This window comes from Galeopterus variegatus, unplaced genomic scaffold (genome assembly GCF_000696425.1).
Source record: "Galeopterus variegatus unplaced genomic scaffold, G_variegatus-3.0.2 Scaffold2376, whole genome shotgun sequence".
Classification (NCBI taxonomy): domain Eukaryota; kingdom Metazoa; phylum Chordata; class Mammalia; order Dermoptera; family Cynocephalidae; genus Galeopterus; species Galeopterus variegatus.
Genome location: NW_007728487.1, coordinates 88,528 through 108,734, shown reverse-complemented (window position 1 = coordinate 108,734; position 20,207 = coordinate 88,528). Strand labels below are relative to the sequence as shown.

The window sequence follows — 20,207 nt, the reverse complement described above, 5'->3', positions numbered from 1 at the left end:
AAACCCCCCCCCCCCCCCCCCCTCAGAGACTTCAGGTGAATTCCACCGCAGACAGGATAAATTAGTCTGAACCCTTGGTTTCTTTTATGCAGGTGCGATGCTGAGGGCAGGTCACAGGTGTTGTAGCCATCAGCCAGGCTTACTCAATCTCTGCTCTGTCCTAATTGTCTGACTTCACGCCAGACACTTCATCTCAGTGTTCCGCATTGTGGGGATAGTAGATCCTCTCCCAATGAGATTACGTGTGTGAGGTGCCACTCAATGATTTCTAGTTCCTTTTCTTTTTAAAGCCTCTGTTCAAGTTTGATGTCTTTCATGAGCCTTCACAGCTTATGTTGATTTCCCCTCCTCTTCTTAAAACCCTGGCAAGTCATTTCTAAATGGACTCGTTCGGCATATAATCATATTTCGTTTATAATTTTTCTTCCCAAGAGATTTTGAACTATTGAGGGGGGAGAAGTCATACCTTATAAGTCACAAGAGTCCCCACGTTTTCTTGCACTTAGATCTTTAATCAGTATTGTTTGTGGACTTTCTCCATATGTTGTGGGTAATGGATGTGTATAGTACTTCCAAAGTTGATGAAAAGCAGGTCTCCAGGGTCTTCCCCAAACTATCCCTGTCACCACCTATGAGATGACTGTGGGATTGGCTGGTTAAGTAGGTGAGGCCGTATCTCTGTGTTCCCATAGAAGCTTCTGGTCTTCCTCCTGGCATGCGCCATGCTGTATTGACACGGTCAGTCTGTGGCATGTTCCATGTAGGCTGTGAGCTCCTTGACATGCCTGGCATCCATACTACCTTGTCCAGTTTTTGCCTGATGTGAAGTGCCCAAGGAATACTAGAACCGTTATTAAATACTCCCTTCATGCTAATATTTAGGGATTTGGGGCAGGGGGAGAGCTTGTTTCTAAAACTATTACAAGCTTATAAAATAAGATTCGAGAGTATTTTTTTTCTTCTCTTAATGTTGGTGGCCACGCGCATTTAACTTATATTCTTAAAAGCTTTCCAGGAATGCTGGTGACTGCCATTGCAATGATTTCATTTGATTAAGAAGAATATTTTTGTGGTGGGATTTGATATTAGCAATATGACATGAGGTTCCCCAAAACACAATATATATAGCACTTGTGCTGCTTGAAATGAATACCCCTGCCTGGGTAATGTAATATGCTATTAGAGTAACCAGCCTTGGATGGTGGCAATAGAAATCATGACAGTACCTTAAGGATTCCTTTTATCAGCAACGTAGTATTTCCATGGAAGTCCTCATCTGAGGTTGTTCTCAGGGCAATCAGCAAGCGTTACTCTTTCAATGTCTGTAATACCTTGAAGCTGGACCACTGGTACTCTGTTCACAGGCTCAAAGCTCCAGAAGGAACACAGCACATCTTGGCAGCATTTCTGAGTAGCTGGAGGAAAAGCAAGCACATCCTTTATAGGTAGAGCAGCCAAATGAAATAGATGGCTGTTGGTACCTGATGGAAAAACGGGTATTCTTAATCAAGAAATTAGTTTTAATTTAGAGGACTGTGAGAGAGTCTTAGGGGTAGAAAATCAGCTTGAGAAAAAACTGGGTGAGGGCACCCAAGTTATTTCTATCTGTGCACTTAATGATTCTAGGAATGGATTAGATTTTAGAGCCAAAGAGAATTGTCTAGAATAATTTATCTCTCTGTTATTGCAAAAATAAATTAGTAAGTCAACGCCCCACTATTTATTGCTCCTTAACACACTGATAAAGAAACTACTGCCTATCATCGGAACCCAGACTCATCTATTATGAGGATTTTATTCAACCTGATTATTTATTGAGGCTTTTGTAGTAGAGTAAGCCAAGCGTGCCTTCCAAGTGGAGCTGCAAGGCACACAGGCAGGAAGAGTTAACTCTGTGGGCTGTTTCTTCTTTCTAGTAGGGGCACTTTAGCAATGCTAATCAGTGGTACTGATTTTCTGTTTTGATTTTTCCATAATAATTAAGTGAATGATCTGGAATGCAATCAAGTTTGGCACTAGGGGGTTCATGCAAATGACTCTTTATTTTTTTACATTTTTAATTTTATTAAATGGAATCATAAGGAAAGTTATTTGAAGATGAAGACTGGGTGGGTGAGGGTAGCTTAACACCCAATTTAGAGTTTTGAACATATTCAAAATATCTATTTTAATAAAGTGAATCACCAGTGTGTTGGCTTTGCTTTTGACTGCAATAATGCTATTTTTTAAAAAGTGTATTTTGTTTTCATTTGCACTCTAAAGGGGGAAATTATAGTATAACATAACATAACATAGAAAAATGAAGGGAAAAATATATTGCACTTTTTCTTCTTCAGAATAGGCACAAAAGAAAAAGGGTACCCACACTTAATCACCAAAACCGATAGTAGAAAACCAATAAAATGGGGAAAGAGTGTGTGTAATGACCTACCAATTTCTTGTTTGGGTTACATATCAGGGCCTTTATTAAACATGATGGAACAAAAGGGCAATTCATGTTTCTGAATATAGTGAAATGTTGCATTTCTATAGTTGTTTACAGCTTCCTGGCATATTTGGAAAATGTTTTCTCTACTCACTGCATATGACGTTCTTTTCTCAAATGGTTTTAACCAGCTTATGTGAGTTTATGTGATCCCTGCATCTTGATGTAGTAATTCTTTTTGCTTTTGACATTTTATTCTCTCATGTAGATTGTTCTAGAAAGTGCTTTGGGACTAAGAAACCAAGTAATATATGTACATCTGTATGTGTGTACATATATATATATATATGTACACACATTTATTTTTTAATGTATTGATATTTTCCCTTCCACAAACATCACCTGGAACTTCATAATGCAGTTTGATATTTCTGTATGCTGAACTTCAAAAGCAATGAGGAGGTGACCAAATTCTACTTTTTTTCCTGCCACCACCCCTCATCACAGGGCAGTGTATCAGGTGCAGAACAAGAAGAGAAATCGGAAGAGTAGTGTAAAATGTTTTACATTCAAAGAGAATACACAGCCTCTTTCTTTTTCTTGGCGGTTTGATTCATTGCTTGTGGCAATTTCTAACTTTACAGACTAAACATTTCTAATTGGTAAATGGATGGTTTAAGTCTGAGATGGTGACTCAGAAAATAAACTTTCCAATTTGGGGTAATTGTTTATGAGTAGATGACAGATTACTACTTACCAGCCTTCATTTTGTCTTTGAGGAAAGAATCAAAGTTAATATAGGTATTTCACACTTCATTGAAATGAAATACTTATCCCAACGTAGGTAAAGCAATGAGACAGAGAGATATTTGCCATGCTTATTTGTTACAACCAAATGTATTAAAGTTTTTTTTTTTTTTTGATGGATGGGAAAACACTACCTGTATACTACATGTCTTCAACTGTAAAACAGGGACAATAAAACTCCTTACTTCTTGAATAAGTTGCTGAGAGGGTGAAAGAGATAATTCATATAAAGAGTTCAATAATTTTGAACAGTACTCAGTCAGGAAATGTTAGCTATTATTGTTTATTATTATCATCGTCGTCGTCATTATTTTTTATTCATTCCTATTAAATGGAATAGCTTTTTATACAATGTTAAGCTTCAGATTTTATAACTTCATGATGGCTAACTTGTGAGAAATATCAATAATTTAAATTAATCCATGAGTCCTAGTTTATCTATTTATATATTATAATTATTTAGTGACTACTGAAATACCCTTTTTAAAGATTTCACAACCCCTCCTAATGGCTTACACTATCTTTTAACTATCCTACAAAGTCCTGATATTTTTTCCTTATTTCAAATCAAATATTTTCTTTTGTGTTAGCCTTTGTGGAATCAAAGATAGATACTTAAAATACCTGTTCTTCTAAACAATCTTGACCTTGAAGAATTTAATATTTTCTCGTTTGATCTGTCCTCTTCAATTTGAAAGGTAAACTATTCACTAAAGTTAGTTTTTTGCTGTTGTTGTTAATTTTTGTTTCTTTTAAGATTAAACATATCTTTTCTAACCACAAGGTTATTATTAAATGCATTTGGTTCATGGTGTGAAAATTAGTATAAGTTCTCAAAATGCCAGCTCTCACCCAGAACATAACTGCTTTTGGGCAAATAATCTGGCCCATTGTTAATAGTTTCACTAGTTGCTAACAGGCAGGTGTATATTTATGTTCTTTTTTTTTTTCCTTTTTGTCTTTTTTCGTGACCGGTAACGGGATCGCAACCCTTGGTGTCGCGCCCGCACCGCGCTCAACCAGTGAGCGGACCGGTCTCTATATGGGATCCGAACCCTCGGCGGGAGCGCCGCACTCTACTGAGTGCGCCACCGGGCCGGCCCTATTTATGTTCTTTTTAATTAGTAAATAGATCAGCTGTTTCTAGTTTCATGTCCACTTTTATAATAATTAGATGACATAGTGTGACAAACTTTTCCTTCTAAGTGCCGAGTTCCAGAAGGTGAAGAAATGTGTGTGATTCCTCAGTGCATGCCATTATAACCATTACCCATCCGTGCCTGATGCAGTGCCTGGCACATAGTAGGTGTTCAATAAATGCCTGCAGACAGCCTGACTGGAATATTTCATAGGAGCCTCAAACCTGACATAACTAAAACTGAACTCAAAGCTTCCGCCCCCCAGAAGAGGAGTGCTTCTGTGCTTCCCATCGCAATGAAGGGCTGACTAACCATCCCCACGAGGGGCTAAACCAGAAGTCCTTCCTCTCCCTCACTCCCACATTCAGTTACCAAGTCCTATCAGGTCTACCTCCTAAAAACCTCCAAGAGTGACTCCACTCCCTGCAACCCAACACTCCTTCTTTAGTTCACCCACAGTCATGTCTCACCTGGCCTCCCTGTACTCGTCTCCACCTTGCAGCCAGAGTCATCTTTCTAATATCACTCTGTACCTTCAGTAGCTCCCTGTTATCCTTGGATGGTGTTCTGATACTTTACAATGACATTGTGGTATACCCCCTATCTCTTTCTCCAGCTGTCCCCTTTCTCTTACTATGAATTAATTTGAGCTTCCTAAATGAACCTGGCCCTCTGTCACCCCCGGATCTGTCTGTCTGGAACATTCATCCTCTTCTTCTTCTGTCTCCTTTGCCAGCCTACCTGTTTTCCAAGCTTCTAGATATGTTGCTTTATGGTCTTCAGTTTCATTTTTTCTAACACTGGCCTCCAAACAACTTTATATTTTTTTCTATATATCTATTTTTTAAATCTATTTTATAGAAACCACCGTAAGATAGTTGGTGTCGTTTGTATTCAGCTGATGAAAAAAACTAAAGCAATACATTTAAGAAATTTGTGTCACAATCACTAAATTATAAGCACGTTAATGGGCAGAGATGGGGACTAGTTCTGTATGTCATATGCAGTTTTTGCATGGTGCCTAGGATCGAGTAGGCAACCAGTGCATGTGGGATGAATTATTGAATGAATCTGTTTGAGTCTGAGGTGCCTCTCTCTTGAGTCATTGGTGCTTCTGTTTCATCATTTATTCTTTAGCAAAAATGAGGCCAGATTCCTCCATGAGCCCTCTTCTTCCAGAAGGAAAACATGTCTGGTGAAAGATGTGGAAGCCGGTATTACTCTGAGTTGTTCTGGTGGATCCCTTTAATGTCAACTGACGTGGATGAGAAGAGCTTTGATTACAGTGGCAATTAATGATGATTTGAACATTTTAATAATTTAAAGAACAGTAGGCACCCTGCACAACCTAAGCACCTCTCTCTCCTGGACCATGAAATCTGGTGACCTGGCTCTTTCAGTACATGGCTTGTTATGCATGTTTCAGCCCTAGTGACAACAGTACCAAGTGGTTGCTGTACAGAAAGGAATTCTGTTTGGGTCATTTTAATGCATCTCTTATTTGCATTTTTTTCTTATAGGTTATTCTTCAGGAAAAAATGGTTATTTCTTTGAACTCATGCCTGGGCTTTATCTGTTTATTGTTATGCCACTGGATTGGGACAGCATCACCTCTGAATCTTGAAGACCCTAATGTGTGTAGCCACTGGGAAAGGTAATAATACTGGAAGTAGCTTTAGAAATAATAGCTGACAATTTCCTTTATATACTATGATGTATAAAACTGGCATTGGGGAAGAGATTGTGAAATTACTTTCATGTAAAAATCATTAGTTATATCTAATAAATTGGGTAATATTACTCACCTTGGTTGTATAACATACATATCATGTGGAAAAAAAACCTTGGTATATCTGATTTTAATGCAGGTGCAATTATAAGATTCAGGGAAAACATTAATAGTTCAACTAAAATACTCTCCCTAAGGTTCTTATGCCTGCTGTGCATCTATTTGCAGTGATTTGGGAGAGCTGGACTTTAGGGTGAGAACCAGTGAGTGAGCAGTGGAAGGCAGGATGGAATAATGTACTAAATTATTGAAATATATGGGATACAAAAATTTTGCTGTGGATAGCTTGAAAATGGAGACCTGATTTTTGGAGGAACTGGCAAAGCTGCATGGAGGTAGTATCCCCTGAGATGTTCTTGAAGAACTAATAAGATGAGTGGAGAGCAGTGGTTGGAAGGGATTCTAGAAATGGAAGTTACTTGAAACCAGAGCCACGCGGACCACTGAGGTCTGTGCACAACCAGACCAGAGTCAGTGCAGTGCTGGAGGAGGGTAAGATTGGGCAGGTTATGTGAAGGCAGATGACTTGGTGCCCAGAGCAATTTGCAGTGGGAAATACAGAGGAGGTACAAAACAATGGGTCATCCTCAGGGATCTTACAGTCCCTACTGGAACACAAAAATAGCACAAACCCAGCTAGTGATATTGCTCTAATGTGCGACTTGCCTTCCTAAGAAACTATCTTCATTCAGAAATAACCCTGTAAGTGCAAGTGTTTCAAACCAATAGAAGGTATTAAGTACTAGAGAGTAGTACATATTTTTAATAGCTGTGAGTAAAATTATGTCAAACTCTTGGCCTATTTTTCCTATCTCCCTCAGCACCGTGACAGCAAACCACAGAGTACACATTCTAATGACATTTGTCACCTACTGTTAGGATGTACAAAACCCAGAGCCTCTCAAGAACAGCCGGGATGTTATTGTAGGGGCACGCTAGTTCCTCACTCACAGCATTATTTTTTGGTGAGGGCTTGTCCCACCTCTATTTATAGTATTATAATCAGGGTTACGAAAACATAATTACCTGGTCAATCAATGTAGTTATATGTCATCATGAAACTAAAGTGTAGAGAAAATATGTGTATGTAATAAAGTTCTTTACATATGTGGTATTAACTGCATTATACAGAATTTAAGGGAAGAAACCTCTTGTTAATTGTATTTATAATCTTTACAGCACCTCCCATAAAATACTTTACCAAGAAAGTACATAATCAATATTTACTGAAATAATAAAAGTGAATCAGTGACTGCATGGAAGGCACTGATTCACTTTTATTATTTCAGATTTAGAAAAGGGAGAGACCAATTGTGGTTGAACTTGGAGGATGATAGCTTTGGGGTGGGAGGAAAAGTCAAATTTGTGAGGTGCTGTGAAATAAGAATCAACAGATCTTGATAATACATTGACTGTAAGATGTGAAAGAGGCAGAAAAGGCCAGGATTTGTAACCTGCTGTGTGAAAGAATAGAGGTGTCACTGCACTAATGGAAATACAAAAGAAAGAGAGTTGATTTGAGAGGGAATGGGTTAGTGTGGTTTTGCCAGGATGTGTTCATAAAATCAGTTTGGAATATGGGCGTGGAAGCATTTGGGAATATAGATTTGCAAGTACCCAGCATGATGAGATCTGAACAGATGGACTCTCTGAGAGAAAGACTATAAGAGAGAAAATCCAAGGCTTCAGATCATCCCGTACCCACTCGTAAACACACATTCTGTCCTGATTCCTTGCTCGACATTTGACCAAAGCTGCCAGGATATAACCACATCCTTTTGTTCACCACCAATACCCACCGTCTAGAACATCGCTTTCCATGTGGCATATGCACAACAAATAATTGTTGAACGAGTGAGCCCACCTTCTGATAGGAAATGAAATAACCAAATATGGACATCAGGTGGGGATGGGGCATGGAGAGTGAGAAAGACAGATGAGGGAACATTCATCTCTAAACCTTATATAAACCCGCAGTTGCACAACAGCTAAAACACTCACTGACGGGGAGGGAAATTGAGTGTGGACAAATAGGGAAATGATGGAGAATTTTTCTTGACTGTATTTTTTTTTCTATGTACTGCTGGGAAGAAGGATTGACAGCTACAGTCTCTTATTGGTAAATTTTTTGTTATAAGCCTTGATAATGATTCCTAGAGAAAAGATCAAAGAAAGTAGAATTGTTTTGCAAGAACAGGGAAAGGTGTAGCAAGATAAATTAACATGACCAAATAAAGGTGCAAGTGACAGTTTCTCTTGTATTTTCAAAAACTGAAATGGGCTTGAATTGAAACGGGGAGAGGAAGATTAGCTCCAAAGACATAATTTCAGTAGCAGGGCTGAGGAGGGCTCATTTTAGGCTCTCCTTATACTAAAAAGCACCTGTATGCAGTGGTTCAGAGCCGTGGCAAGGCCTGGAGCCTTAATGTTCAGAGGGTGGTCTGTGGAGCTGTGGAGTGAGTGTGTTAGAATGCAGACTCCCAGGCCCTACCCCAGACCTACTGACCCAGAATCTGCATGTTAATAAGATCTCTGGGGGATTTCTCTGCACATTCAAATTTGAGAAACACTGAATTAAACTACTTCTATCATTGCCTTCTATCTTCGTTCCCATTGAGATCTGAATATTTATTTCAAATCAAGATGTGCCTTGCTATATATAATGCAGTAATTGTGATTCTAAAAAATCGTACAGAAAATGAAATGAAAGAAAATCAAATCATTAAAAATACACAAGGGGAGTTTGTCATTAAAGGAATTCTACATAGTGTCCTTTTGCAGATGAGTAGTTCTGTGAATCATCTCTTCCTTCTCCCCATCCCCTTTCTCTGTACTGTGAATTTCAGCTCTTCCATGTAGTGGGGTTTCTTCTAAAGAAAGGAAGATTAGCTGAAGAGAAGCCTGTTTTTGCCCAAACTCTCAATTACTAACGCAGAAGTGGTAGTAATTGAATCAGCAGTCCTGAAGCGAGCAGAGATAAGAAATGATGATTATTACGATATCTGATTAAAGTAACAAGATAATTTAGGCAGGTAAATGTAATTAACCACTTTGGAATGTGTCCAAGTGATGATGGCTTTTTTCTGCCCCCTGTTCTTTGACCCCCTGTAAATTAAATCTTGCTGTGGTTTCTCCCCAGATAATACTTAATAGGTTAAAATCAGAGTGATGATATGTTTCCAGTGTGTTTGAGAAGATTAAACAAACAAGCAGGAAATAGGAGTTTTTCATCTCAGTGCTGAAAATAGTGCAGATTGGGACCAGATTCCTTTTACACCACAGTTTGCTGTTCACTGTCTGCTTTTGAAGCTCTGAATGTTCTATAGTGACACTTGGGAGGGGACAGAGGAGTGGGACGATGTCTGAGGGTCCTGGTGTTAGTGCTGACTCTAGACTGACTCACCAGTATTGCTTATTTGTGATGAAAACAGGATTGGACTGGACAGTTGAGAAGGTGTCTTCCTGCTCTGTGACTCCAAGAGCAGCTGCTGATGAATGTGGAGGTGTGGACTGTTAGCAAAGGAGCTAATTAAGTTCAAACAGCAGCCCAGGTACTGGCCAAAGCAGCAGTGATACCGAACTGATGAGGCAGGGCAGGCCCATTCTTGAAGACGTTTCCCTTTGTGATGCAAACATACAGCTTCTAGAAAGTGGGCCCCTCAAAAAGTGACAACTTAATTGTCTAATGATAGGCGGACATTGAGCAAATTAGGTGTAGTTACTTACAGAGTATTTGGCAGTCAGAATTTGAGGACTATTCACTAACATGGAAAAATGCTTATGATATACCCTTAAGTTAAAAAAAGTAGGTTTCAAAAGTATGTGCATGGCATGATTGTAATAATATAAACATTTTTTAAAACGCCCAAACTAAAAACTGAAAACCCATAGAGACTGTAAAGAAACACGGTAAAATGCTATTTGTGGTTACATAAGAGTTATGAAGTTTTCTCTCCTTAAAAAAATTGTTTTCCAAATTTTGTAGTGTGAGTATAATACTTTTAAAAATGAAAGAACAAAAAAGGAGAGAGAAACTGTATAGAAAAGAAAAAGAATGTATAAAAACAACACAATATAAAAGAAATTTGGGTTGAAAGGCTTAGCACCCTTCTCCTATAAACTTAAGTGGAAGCCTCAGTTTCTGATGAATGTGGAAAGTAATTTATATTCAGTTAGTTCTGAATTGGGTTTGAGTGACAAAATAATTTTAATGCAAAGAGTCAAGATTGAGCAGAGATACTAAAACATAGTGAATTTTGTACTCCTATTTTTCCCAAACTGTATACATTTCTCCATGAAAGCCGTATCATGTGATGCTTAACATTCATGTATTGGCCTCTCGCATTAGATTGAAAACTCTTTGAGGGCAGGAAGTGTATGGAAGTTGTCTAGTAAATGTTTGTTGAATTAGAATCCTAAATGTCGATTACCCTTTTATAGAAAGGAGCTTTTTAATATCCTAAAACCAGTGAGGCATCCTGCAGATGTACGCTATTGGTGAGCAGCAAGGGGCAGGAAGAGGAAATTCATGTACTTTAACATTTCTCCTTATTTAAGGAATCTTGCAGTTTGCAAGAAATTAATGGAAACACTTTTCATGTTTGCTTGTGGGATCAGTACCCCGACTCACATTAAAGAGAATTGGCTGGGATCCATTGGCCATGATCACTTTTGCTAAGGCATTCAGACCTGAACATCACAGCATGGACTTTGAAATTTTCTGGGAACTCAATTTCAGGTTTAGTTCCAACAAACTAATTTAGTTCAGCTAAATTAGTACTGTAGAGCCTGGTAGAATAAGTTTTTTCACGCAACTGGCATTACTTTAGAGTGGTTTCTTTTTCTTTCCTATGGCACATGTGGGAAGTTGCTCTGTTTTGCTCGTAAGTGCTGTTAGAACTGTACCTGTATAGCTGTTCCATACACATAGGACCCTCATTTGCTTTGCTTTCCACTAGCAATAGAACAGAGATATAATGCTGCGGGCCTCAAGATTCAGTTATTTACCAGCACCTAGGTAAGAAGAAGAAAATATTGGTAAAGAAGCCTTAGAATTTGCATTAACTTGAACCTCAGGCCACTGCTAGGGGTCTGAAGAAAATAGTAATAGTTTAATGGAGTATGTCATTCCAAGAACATTCATATTTTAGCAGAACTCTCTTGCTTTACCCAAAAGGAGTTATATCACAGCAGGTACGCAGTTTCTCACTCTACCCTCATCTGAATCTGTTTCTGCAGGTAGCAGCAGGTATCACCTGTTGGGATAGAAATAGCTGTCTAAACCGTGTGTTAGAAATCAGGGTGCCAAATGGGAAGGGATCTCTAACACCATCTCTGACCCCCTTATTTTAAGATGTGATAATCAAGACTCAGGGAAGTTGAGGTTACCTGCTGAAGGTCACCCAGTTTCTCAGTGTCAGATCAGAATTATAACCCTGCCTTCTTCTAACCCAGTGATCTTTTCAATAGAGTCTGTTTTTTCTGCCTAACATCTGTGGAAGATCCCTAAATTTACCCAGAAATGAAATTGCAATATTCCAAAGAATGAAATACACAAAAAAGTGAATACTATGATTATTTCATGAATATTCTATTGAAGCCTCTCTACAAAATGACTACCAGAAACCAGCTGCAGAAAAAGAATTCATTGTTTGTAAGGCTAGTGCCACATAGCTTTTAAAATCAGAAGCCTCTGCCCTTGTCTGACCTGAATTCTTCATGTCAAAATTTCAATCTCATTTCTCTTGTATCTTCTCTAGGTGATAGTTACTACTAGTGAACTCAGGCTATTGATTTGCAGCAAGTGAGTCAGTAACTATGGCCCATTTTGTTTGTTAGTGTGAATTGAAGATTTTAGTGGAAATCTTTAAGAGATTTAAAGCAAATAGAATAAATTGTTGGAAAAGAAGATTGTCCAGATATTCTTTTTTTTTTTTTTTTTTTTTTTTTTTTTTTTTTTTTTCCATGTCCGGCAACGGATCGCAAACCTCAGTGTTGCCCCCGTACCGGACCGGGGACCGGCAACAGGATCGCAAGCCTCGGCGTCGCTCCCGCGCCTCGCTCAGCCAGTGAGCGGGAACCGGTCTGTACGTGGGATCCGAACCCTCGGACGGGAGCGCCGCCGCGCTTCCCAAGCAGTGCACTATCCAGTGCGCCACCGGGCCGGCCCCAATGTCCAGATATTCTTGTAGGCAGACACTTAACTCTTGAGCAAGTAATAGATTATTTAAGATTATGAGGTATGGAATTGAACATTAAATGTTCCTTATATTAAATGGATATTTTCTACCCACATTCTTAGGGCCATAAGATGGCATGTTTTTACTCTAACAGGAAGCTGTTAGTGAAAATGTATTGGAAAACAGACTGTTTAGGTAGCAACAAGCTGTTGGTATGACTATTTCAGGATAGTTATCTCAGCCATATGTTTAGAATTAGTTTTAAAGACTTCTTTGTGGTTTTTATTTAGACTTTTATGCAGTAGTTCCCTTTATCTACAGGAGATATATTTCAAGACCCCCAGTAGATGCCTGAAACCATGGATAGTACCGAACCCTATATATACTATATTATTTCCTATAGATGCATATCTATGATAAAGTTAGTTTATAAATTAGGCACGGGAAGAGATTAACAATAATAACTATTAATAAAATAATTATAACAATATTCTCTTATAAAAGTTATGTGAATGTGGTCTCTTTCTCTCTCTCGCACCATTGTGCTGGACTCACCTATTTTAGGACTGCAGCTAAAGGGAACTACTGTACATTCTTCCACTGCCTGAGAAGTAAGATAGGCACATAAAAGCAAATTATTCCAAGTTCTGACCAGAGAAATATGTTTTTTCCAACTTTTCAGAATCAGTAGCAAATGTACTGCATTATCAATACTTGAATTGTCTCTTTGCTGGTTAGCCTTATTATTTGCATGCCGACTTAAAGTGAAAACTTTTTGTGAAAGGTCTTTGTTATCCCTGGAGCCCTGATACAAGGAGAGGAGAGGTAATTAAATACAGAAAAATATAGAGTGATATGTTTTAAAGCTTGGGAATATTGGGGTTTATAGTGAATGGTAAAAGAGAATTTCCTTTGAAATTTATGGCACTTGGAAATAATATTGTTAATGTTGGTCCATTTGGGTTCCAGTCCAAATAGAAACCTATAACAAGATGCAGATTCTCTGTTAAAAGTCAGTATGGAGTTTCAAATGAAGATAATTTAGCCTACAGTTGTTTCTTAGTACATAGCATATCATTCATGTAAAGAAGAGAAATACTGATTCCTGTTTTTCCTTTTTCTTTTCAGCTACTCGGTGACTGTGCAAGAGTCATACCCACATCCCTTTGATCAAATTTACTACACTAGCTGCACTGACATCCTGAACTGGTTTAAATGTACACGGCACAGGTAATAGAATGTAGATAGGAGCTTTTTATATCTCTCAGATATATTTATGAGATTGCCTAACTGGGAATGGAGTCTGATACCATCAGAGATATTAATTATCAAGAAAGTGCATCTCTTTATTCAGTGGATAATTACTGAGGGCTTGCTACTGTCCTAGCCCTTTTCCAGATCACAGGGGATATAGAAAAGCAGAGAAGTAATCTATACCCTGAAGGAGCTTACAGTCTTAACTATGGAGAAAATGTCTGCTGTTTATCATCATTTGGTTAGCAATAATTTACCTAGCTTCTGTGTCATGCATTAACTGGGGGAGACTCTCTTAAATATGGACATCAGCTGATATCAGGAAACTCATATCAACGTATGTTTCTAATTGAAAATCTGACTCAATCCAGGATAACAAATTTGACCCTTAAGTAAAACAAGCCATATTTTTTCCTATAAATGTGAACAGAGAAACAAAACCAAAATATTAAGTATTAATGTTAATATAGAAGGGAAGCCTGATACCCTAGTTTTAGTAAAGTATTAGTAAAGTATTTATAGCTATACAACTTATGGGTTGAGCAGGGCACTTGCTGAGCAGGTTGAGAGGGACATACTGCACTAAATGATATTATAATCAATGTCATTTCTTCACACAACCTGTCCTTGACCACTCTATCTAAACTAGAATTCTCTTCCTGTCACATTCTGTTCACTGAGTCAAGCTTTTTCTTCACAATATTTAATCATTACCTGCTATGATATGATCTACTTATTTGTTTAATGTGTGTCTTAAATAAATTCTATCAGATCTGTCTTCCCCAGTAAAACGTAAATGAATGATGTTTGAGTTAAATGGAAATGTCTTTTGTCTATTAGCCTTCTATTTTACAGTGGGATGAGATAGATTTTTAAAGGAATTCTGTGAATTCTTCCTTTAAAACATATGTAAATGAATGATACCTTGATGGGTATCATATATAAAATTAATCAATACTTTTCAATACATCTCAAGATAAGTAAAAGTAGGGAAATCATAAAATGTCTGATCTCTCAAAATAAAGTATAGGTCGATGTAAATAGGGAGTCTTAACATATTCTCAGCAAATTGATAAGTTAGCATAATATTGATCAAGACATATATTTCATGTTTCTTCTTATTTTGAAGTACTTTGCTTTTTATTATATTTAATTGCACTCTTTTATTAAAATAGAAATTATTTCTCATCAAATTGTAGGTCAAAAGAACTAATCATGTGATTTTTCCCTTTATATAGAATCAGTTATCGGACAGCCTATCGACATGGGGAAAAAACCATGTATAGGCGCAAATCCCAGTGTTGTCCTGGATTTTATGAAAGCGGGGAAATGTGTGTTCGTAAGTAAGACTTTATCCCTTTGAAGTTAACTTGTTTTTCCCATGGCTGGTTTGCTTCTGTTAATGGCAGCTGAGATGGAGGCCTGGAGAGATGGGATATCTTTGAACATTCCCTTTCACTCTTGGCTACTTTCTTGCCCTGTGTAATGAGGGAAGCATTAACTCTGTTCCCCTGTCCTATCAAAAGTCTCCAAATGAATGTTGCTTGAGAGGAAAACAGCTGTTACAGAAAGATGATTCAAGGCCGGATGTGGCAGAGTTAATTGCAATTCTTCGATAAATGTCTCACTGGAAAGTGGTCAGGAGTCATTGGACTAAGGTCACAGAAGAGAACAGAGACGTAACTTTCCCGCAGCTGACCTGAGTCAACTTCTGAGAGGCCAGTATGTTCTTTTCTGGTGCATAAAACAATGAGGCTCATCGAATGTAGGGGAGTTTTCACACTAAGAAATGACAAGTTTGGGTCAGAAGGTAGAACTTTTTCATTGTTATTTCCCTCTTCTGTTTCCTCCTGTCTCACCAATTTGTGCTGAAATATTTTGAGAGAAGTTTGGTATTTTATGATACACTTCAGAGAATCCTAGAATATCATGTGGGATGCAGTTTGCAATTGAGGTTTGTTACTATTGTGTGTAGGTCACTTAGAAGAGAGATCATTAGAAGCTATTCTATTCAAGCATTTTGGCTCAACACACAGCTAGAGGTGCACCTCTGCTTTCTGAGTGGAGGCACTGATGTTGAGTAGTATGGAGACAAGGTTCTGCTGTAATTTGGAGGCACGAGGAATGACTGGACAGATCTGAGTTTAGGAATCTGCAGAGACGGGTGATAGCTCTGGCCCTGCTGTCACACAGCTGGGTGGCCTCAGCATGTTATTATTCTTTGAGGTTCCTTTGCTGTCTAATAGAGGGAGGACTTGGATCAGAACATGTTTCATCTTCTTACCACGCCTGGATTCTATTCTTTATGCAGACAGGGGCAGCTCTTCAACTTTGATTCAGAACCAGGGCTATATATGAGTATGATAATAAATGTCATAGAAAAAAATTAAAATATGTAACTAAACACAAAGAAGAAAATAAAAATATGCTGTGAATGTCTTTCCTGGTTAGTAAAAATATTTCTGTAAATATTGCAAATGTTAGTATATTATTGCATTATAGGTATTTATTTAATCTCAACTGTTTATATGATTTCCAAGTTTTACCTATTGTGAACTACTCTAAAAGACATCATTGTGGTTAGATAGTTGTTCATACCCTTAAGTAAGTGAGTACATATTTCTAAGACTTTTGGTATCTTTCCAATTTGTAAACCCACCAGCAGTAAATGAGAATCCTTTTTGCTTACACTCTGAGCCAATTTTCCCTTTGCTAATTTTTTTCTTAATTTGCATCTCTTTTATTAATAATGATGCTGAATAAGAAAAATTACATGTTTATAATCAAACATCTTAGAGAATAATCATGAACTGATCTCAGTGGCCTGGGCTGATGGGAAATTTTCAAAAGAAAGCAGCACTGAGCACACACAAGGTGGAGGGTGGGGAGGCCTGCCACTTCCCAGGGGCCTCAGATGAGATTGTCTTGGTGCCCTTTCCAGGGTTTAACCTCACAAGCTCCATTTTCAACACAATCAGAGAGTACTTTTATCTCCCAGGATATATTTCTATTCACCCAGATCATAGGACTTATATATAAAGCCAGGATGCTATTTCATTAAGTTACACAGAGCTTGGAGAGGGGTTCTTTGTCTTCTGGCCATACCTTCTCTCCTTGAAGGCCTGGCATGTGGGAAGCTAGATTTTACTGGCAAGCTGGTGCAGAGCGTGTGGATCCAAGCAAGGTCAGTTAGAGAGAGGGTTTCAGCCTTCCGTAGCCCAACACCTCTTTCATGTTATTCAATAGTGCAGCCCTTCTTAGAAAGGTAGGCAATTCCACTAGCACTGTCATGCCTAAAATTACATTGCTAAAAATAACTTTTATCTCCCACTAGACAGCTTGCAAGGTATCCCCTGGACTGCTTAGATGGACACCTCTAGTGTTTGCCTATAAAATTCTCCTTTTTCTAGGCCTTTTTGGCTGACCAACTGCCCCTGGAGACTGAAACATTTTTCCTATAGATATGTTAATATATTTAATCAGCTTACTGTCTGGTCTCACTAGCCTGGGAGCTTGGTCTCTTTAAGGGTATCTTGCATCTCTCCACTCTGATGTCTTGATTTCATTTCTTAACCCCCAGAGATGATTAAGCTTCTCTTACTTTCTTGTTCTTGGGAATGCCTCCCAGTAACTCTTCTGCACGCTCGACAGCTGGCACTTGTGGATAGAGAAGGAAGAAAGGACACATGATTCTTGGTTCTGCTTTCACAATCTCGAGAGTGTCCCTGAAGTAAAAGAGCCCACCCTTTTTCTGATTTTAGATTTGTAATACATGTAGCTATTGTCAAAATGGAAATGCAGTCAAGTTTAAAGGTGGAATTATTTTTTATATTATAATTTAAAAAATTTTTTTATCTCAAACTACAAAGGCAATAAATTTTTGGTACACCAAGCCAGACCCCCCTGATATGCTAATTGCTATTTAGTATTTGTTAAATGTGAAGTTTATGGTGCCTCTGTGTGTGGTGGGGGATGGGTACGTGTGCGTGTGCACACACGTGTGCACAACACAGAAAAGCCTACTCAGAGGTTTACTTTCATTTTAATAATCAATATTTGATTTAGTATAGTCATAAATACAAAAACATAGTTGTTTCTTAAGCAAAATTTAGCTTACAGGTGTCTCATTCAACAGTCTAACAAGTTTTAACAAACACATTAAGAGGCTTTGACTAATGTTTTATAAACTTAAACACCTTTGAGTTTTTAAAATGGAATTTGTACACTTAATAAATTTTATTTTTATTTTAAGTAATTCAGCTTCCAGGCTGACAAACCTTCCCATATACCTGAGTAATATTTATAAATCTAACAAATTCAACTTATAAATAAGGCGAACTCTTAAGTTCTCTTAAATGTTATAGTATTTGTAAGATTTCAATTTTAAATAGCATTTTTCATCAATTATTTCACTACACATTTAAAAATAAAATTAGAAGGCTGACCATTTATTCTACAAACCACATTCTCTTAAATATCATAAGTATCTTCTTAAAACTAAAATTATGAACGCTACAGATTTTGATTCTTACACATTTCTATACTTAATTCAAAATCTTCACAAGGTTGAAAGATAGTTACCCTCTAAGCAAATAATTATGTCATCTCATATTTTTTGTTTTATTTTTTAATATAATTTTGGTGGTTTCTTTTCAATTTGCTGACTTTTTTCTTGATATTTATTTATTCTTATTGTGGTAAAAAACATGTAACATTAAATTTACCATCTTAACCACTTTTAAGTGCACAGTTTGGAAGTGTTAAGTCTAGTCAATTGTTGTGCTACATATTTCTAGAACTTTAATTTGCAAAACTGAAACTCTATACTCATTTAAAACTAATTCTTCTCTCCTCCCCACAGCCCTTGGCAACCACCTTTCTACTTTCTCCTTCTATAATTTTGACTACTCTAGATACCTCATATGAGTGGAATCATGCAGTATTTGTCCTTTTGTGACTATCTTATTTTACTTAGCGTGATGTCCTTGAGGTTCATCCACGTTGTAGCATGTGACACAATTTCCTTCTTTTTAAAAACTGCGTAATAGGGAGCCGGCCGGTTACCTCAGTTGTTTACAGTGCAGCCTTGTAACACCACAGTCAAGGGTCCTGTTTCCCCCAGCAGCCAGCCACCAAACAAAGAAAACAAAACCAATACAAACTACATAATATTTCTTTGTGTTGTTTGCTGAGATTTTTAAATGCCAGAGAACATGGTCCTTTATTACTACCCTGATGGAGCATACTGAGCCCATCATCTGTTCTAGATGGTATATCCTGTATTGCTTAGACCTAAGTATTGTTTTTTAGTACTAGTTTCAAGTTAGATTAGAACCCTCAACCCAGTTGGCTACCCCAAATGATTGAATTTTGCATGTCTTTGGCCATTAACATAGGTAATTTTTTTTCCCTTTGCCTAACTATCATGATAACTGACAATCATGTGATCTTTTCATATAATTCTTATCTTCTATGACCGCACATCTGTTGTAAACATTAAAATGATATCCGATTGTATTTTGCAAACCTCGTGGCTATGTTTGGAAGTGAAGTCACAACCTCTCGTGCCATCTTGTTTGCCCTCTTCCACCTTAGCTTTGGGCTCATCCCATGTATAGTCTGAAGTTACTAGAGTGGCAGCTATGTGGTTCTTTCTCCAGGGTATTAATTTCCTCCACAATATCAGCAGTCTCCAGACAGGTTCCATCTTCCCATTGTCCCCACTTCCCCACCTGCCCACGATTCCATAAAGTTCTCTAATTTAGAATTTTGATCATGTTCCTAAAATGAAAAGATGCATAACACAATTGGCCTAAATGCATTGTGTTCCAAGATTGCCAGTTCATGTCTATTCCCTCCTGACTGTTCCCCTTCCTCCTTTCCTTCCTTCTCTCCTCTTCCTTTGCTTCTTTCCTTTTTCCCTTCTCTATAGATGTTACTATTGCTTTCAACCTGTTTGATGAAAAAATGGTACCTTGCTTTATTTTGCATTTCCTTAATTACTAGTGATGCTGTTCTCTTTAAAATTTTGTTTGTGAGCCATTTGCCTTTTGGCTTTAAGGAAAGGAGCAGGGTGGGAGATGAAGTGAGACTGCTTTATTCATCAGACAGCCCCAGAAACACATTAAAAACAACAGGTGGCAGTGGAAATGGAAGGAGAAACAGGCTGATTTGGGGGCTAGTAAAGGAGACAATTTGAGACTGAGAACTGACTAACAAATGCCCCAGGGGTCAAACCAGCAGGAGGCCCAGGCCCATCCAAGCCCCTGACCCTCATCGGCATCACGGGTGCTCATTCTCTCCTCACCCCCAAGTTCCACAGGGCCTCTTTTCCCAAGATCTCAACTGTTTGCAGCTGCAGGGATGATGTGGAGCCAGGGCAGCCTCTGGGTTCTCCCACCACCTTCCACCATGAGCACTGTGGAGGGAGGAATAACCTCTGATCCATTTCAGCAAGGGGAGCCTGAGCTGAAATGTGAATGCACTGACCCGCGGAAAGGAGTTGAGACTCATGATGTCCATGGTACTGTAGTTGTTTAATAACATTTTGGAGGAAATGAGTTTTTGAAGCTGCCCCAGGGACCTAACCATTCTTTATAACATTGTAACTGCAG

The 20,207-nt window shown here is 38.1% G+C and overlaps 1 protein-coding gene across 1 annotated transcript in view; it reads left to right on the top strand.

Annotated features, from left to right (window-relative positions):
* The window catches only part of LOC103597649 (multiple epidermal growth factor-like domains protein 10), a 110,745-nt gene that overhangs the window by 29,271 nt on the left and 61,267 nt on the right, over nt 1-20,207 (top strand). Inside the window, exons 2-4 of the mRNA XM_008581520.1 lie at nt 5,892-6,025; nt 13,468-13,569; nt 14,832-14,932. Of these exons, the coding sequence (XP_008579742.1) occupies nt 5,910-6,025; nt 13,468-13,569; nt 14,832-14,932 (319 nt within the window). The 5' untranslated portion in view covers nt 5,892-5,909. The remainder of the gene's footprint in view (nt 1-5,891; nt 6,026-13,467; nt 13,570-14,831; nt 14,933-20,207) is intronic.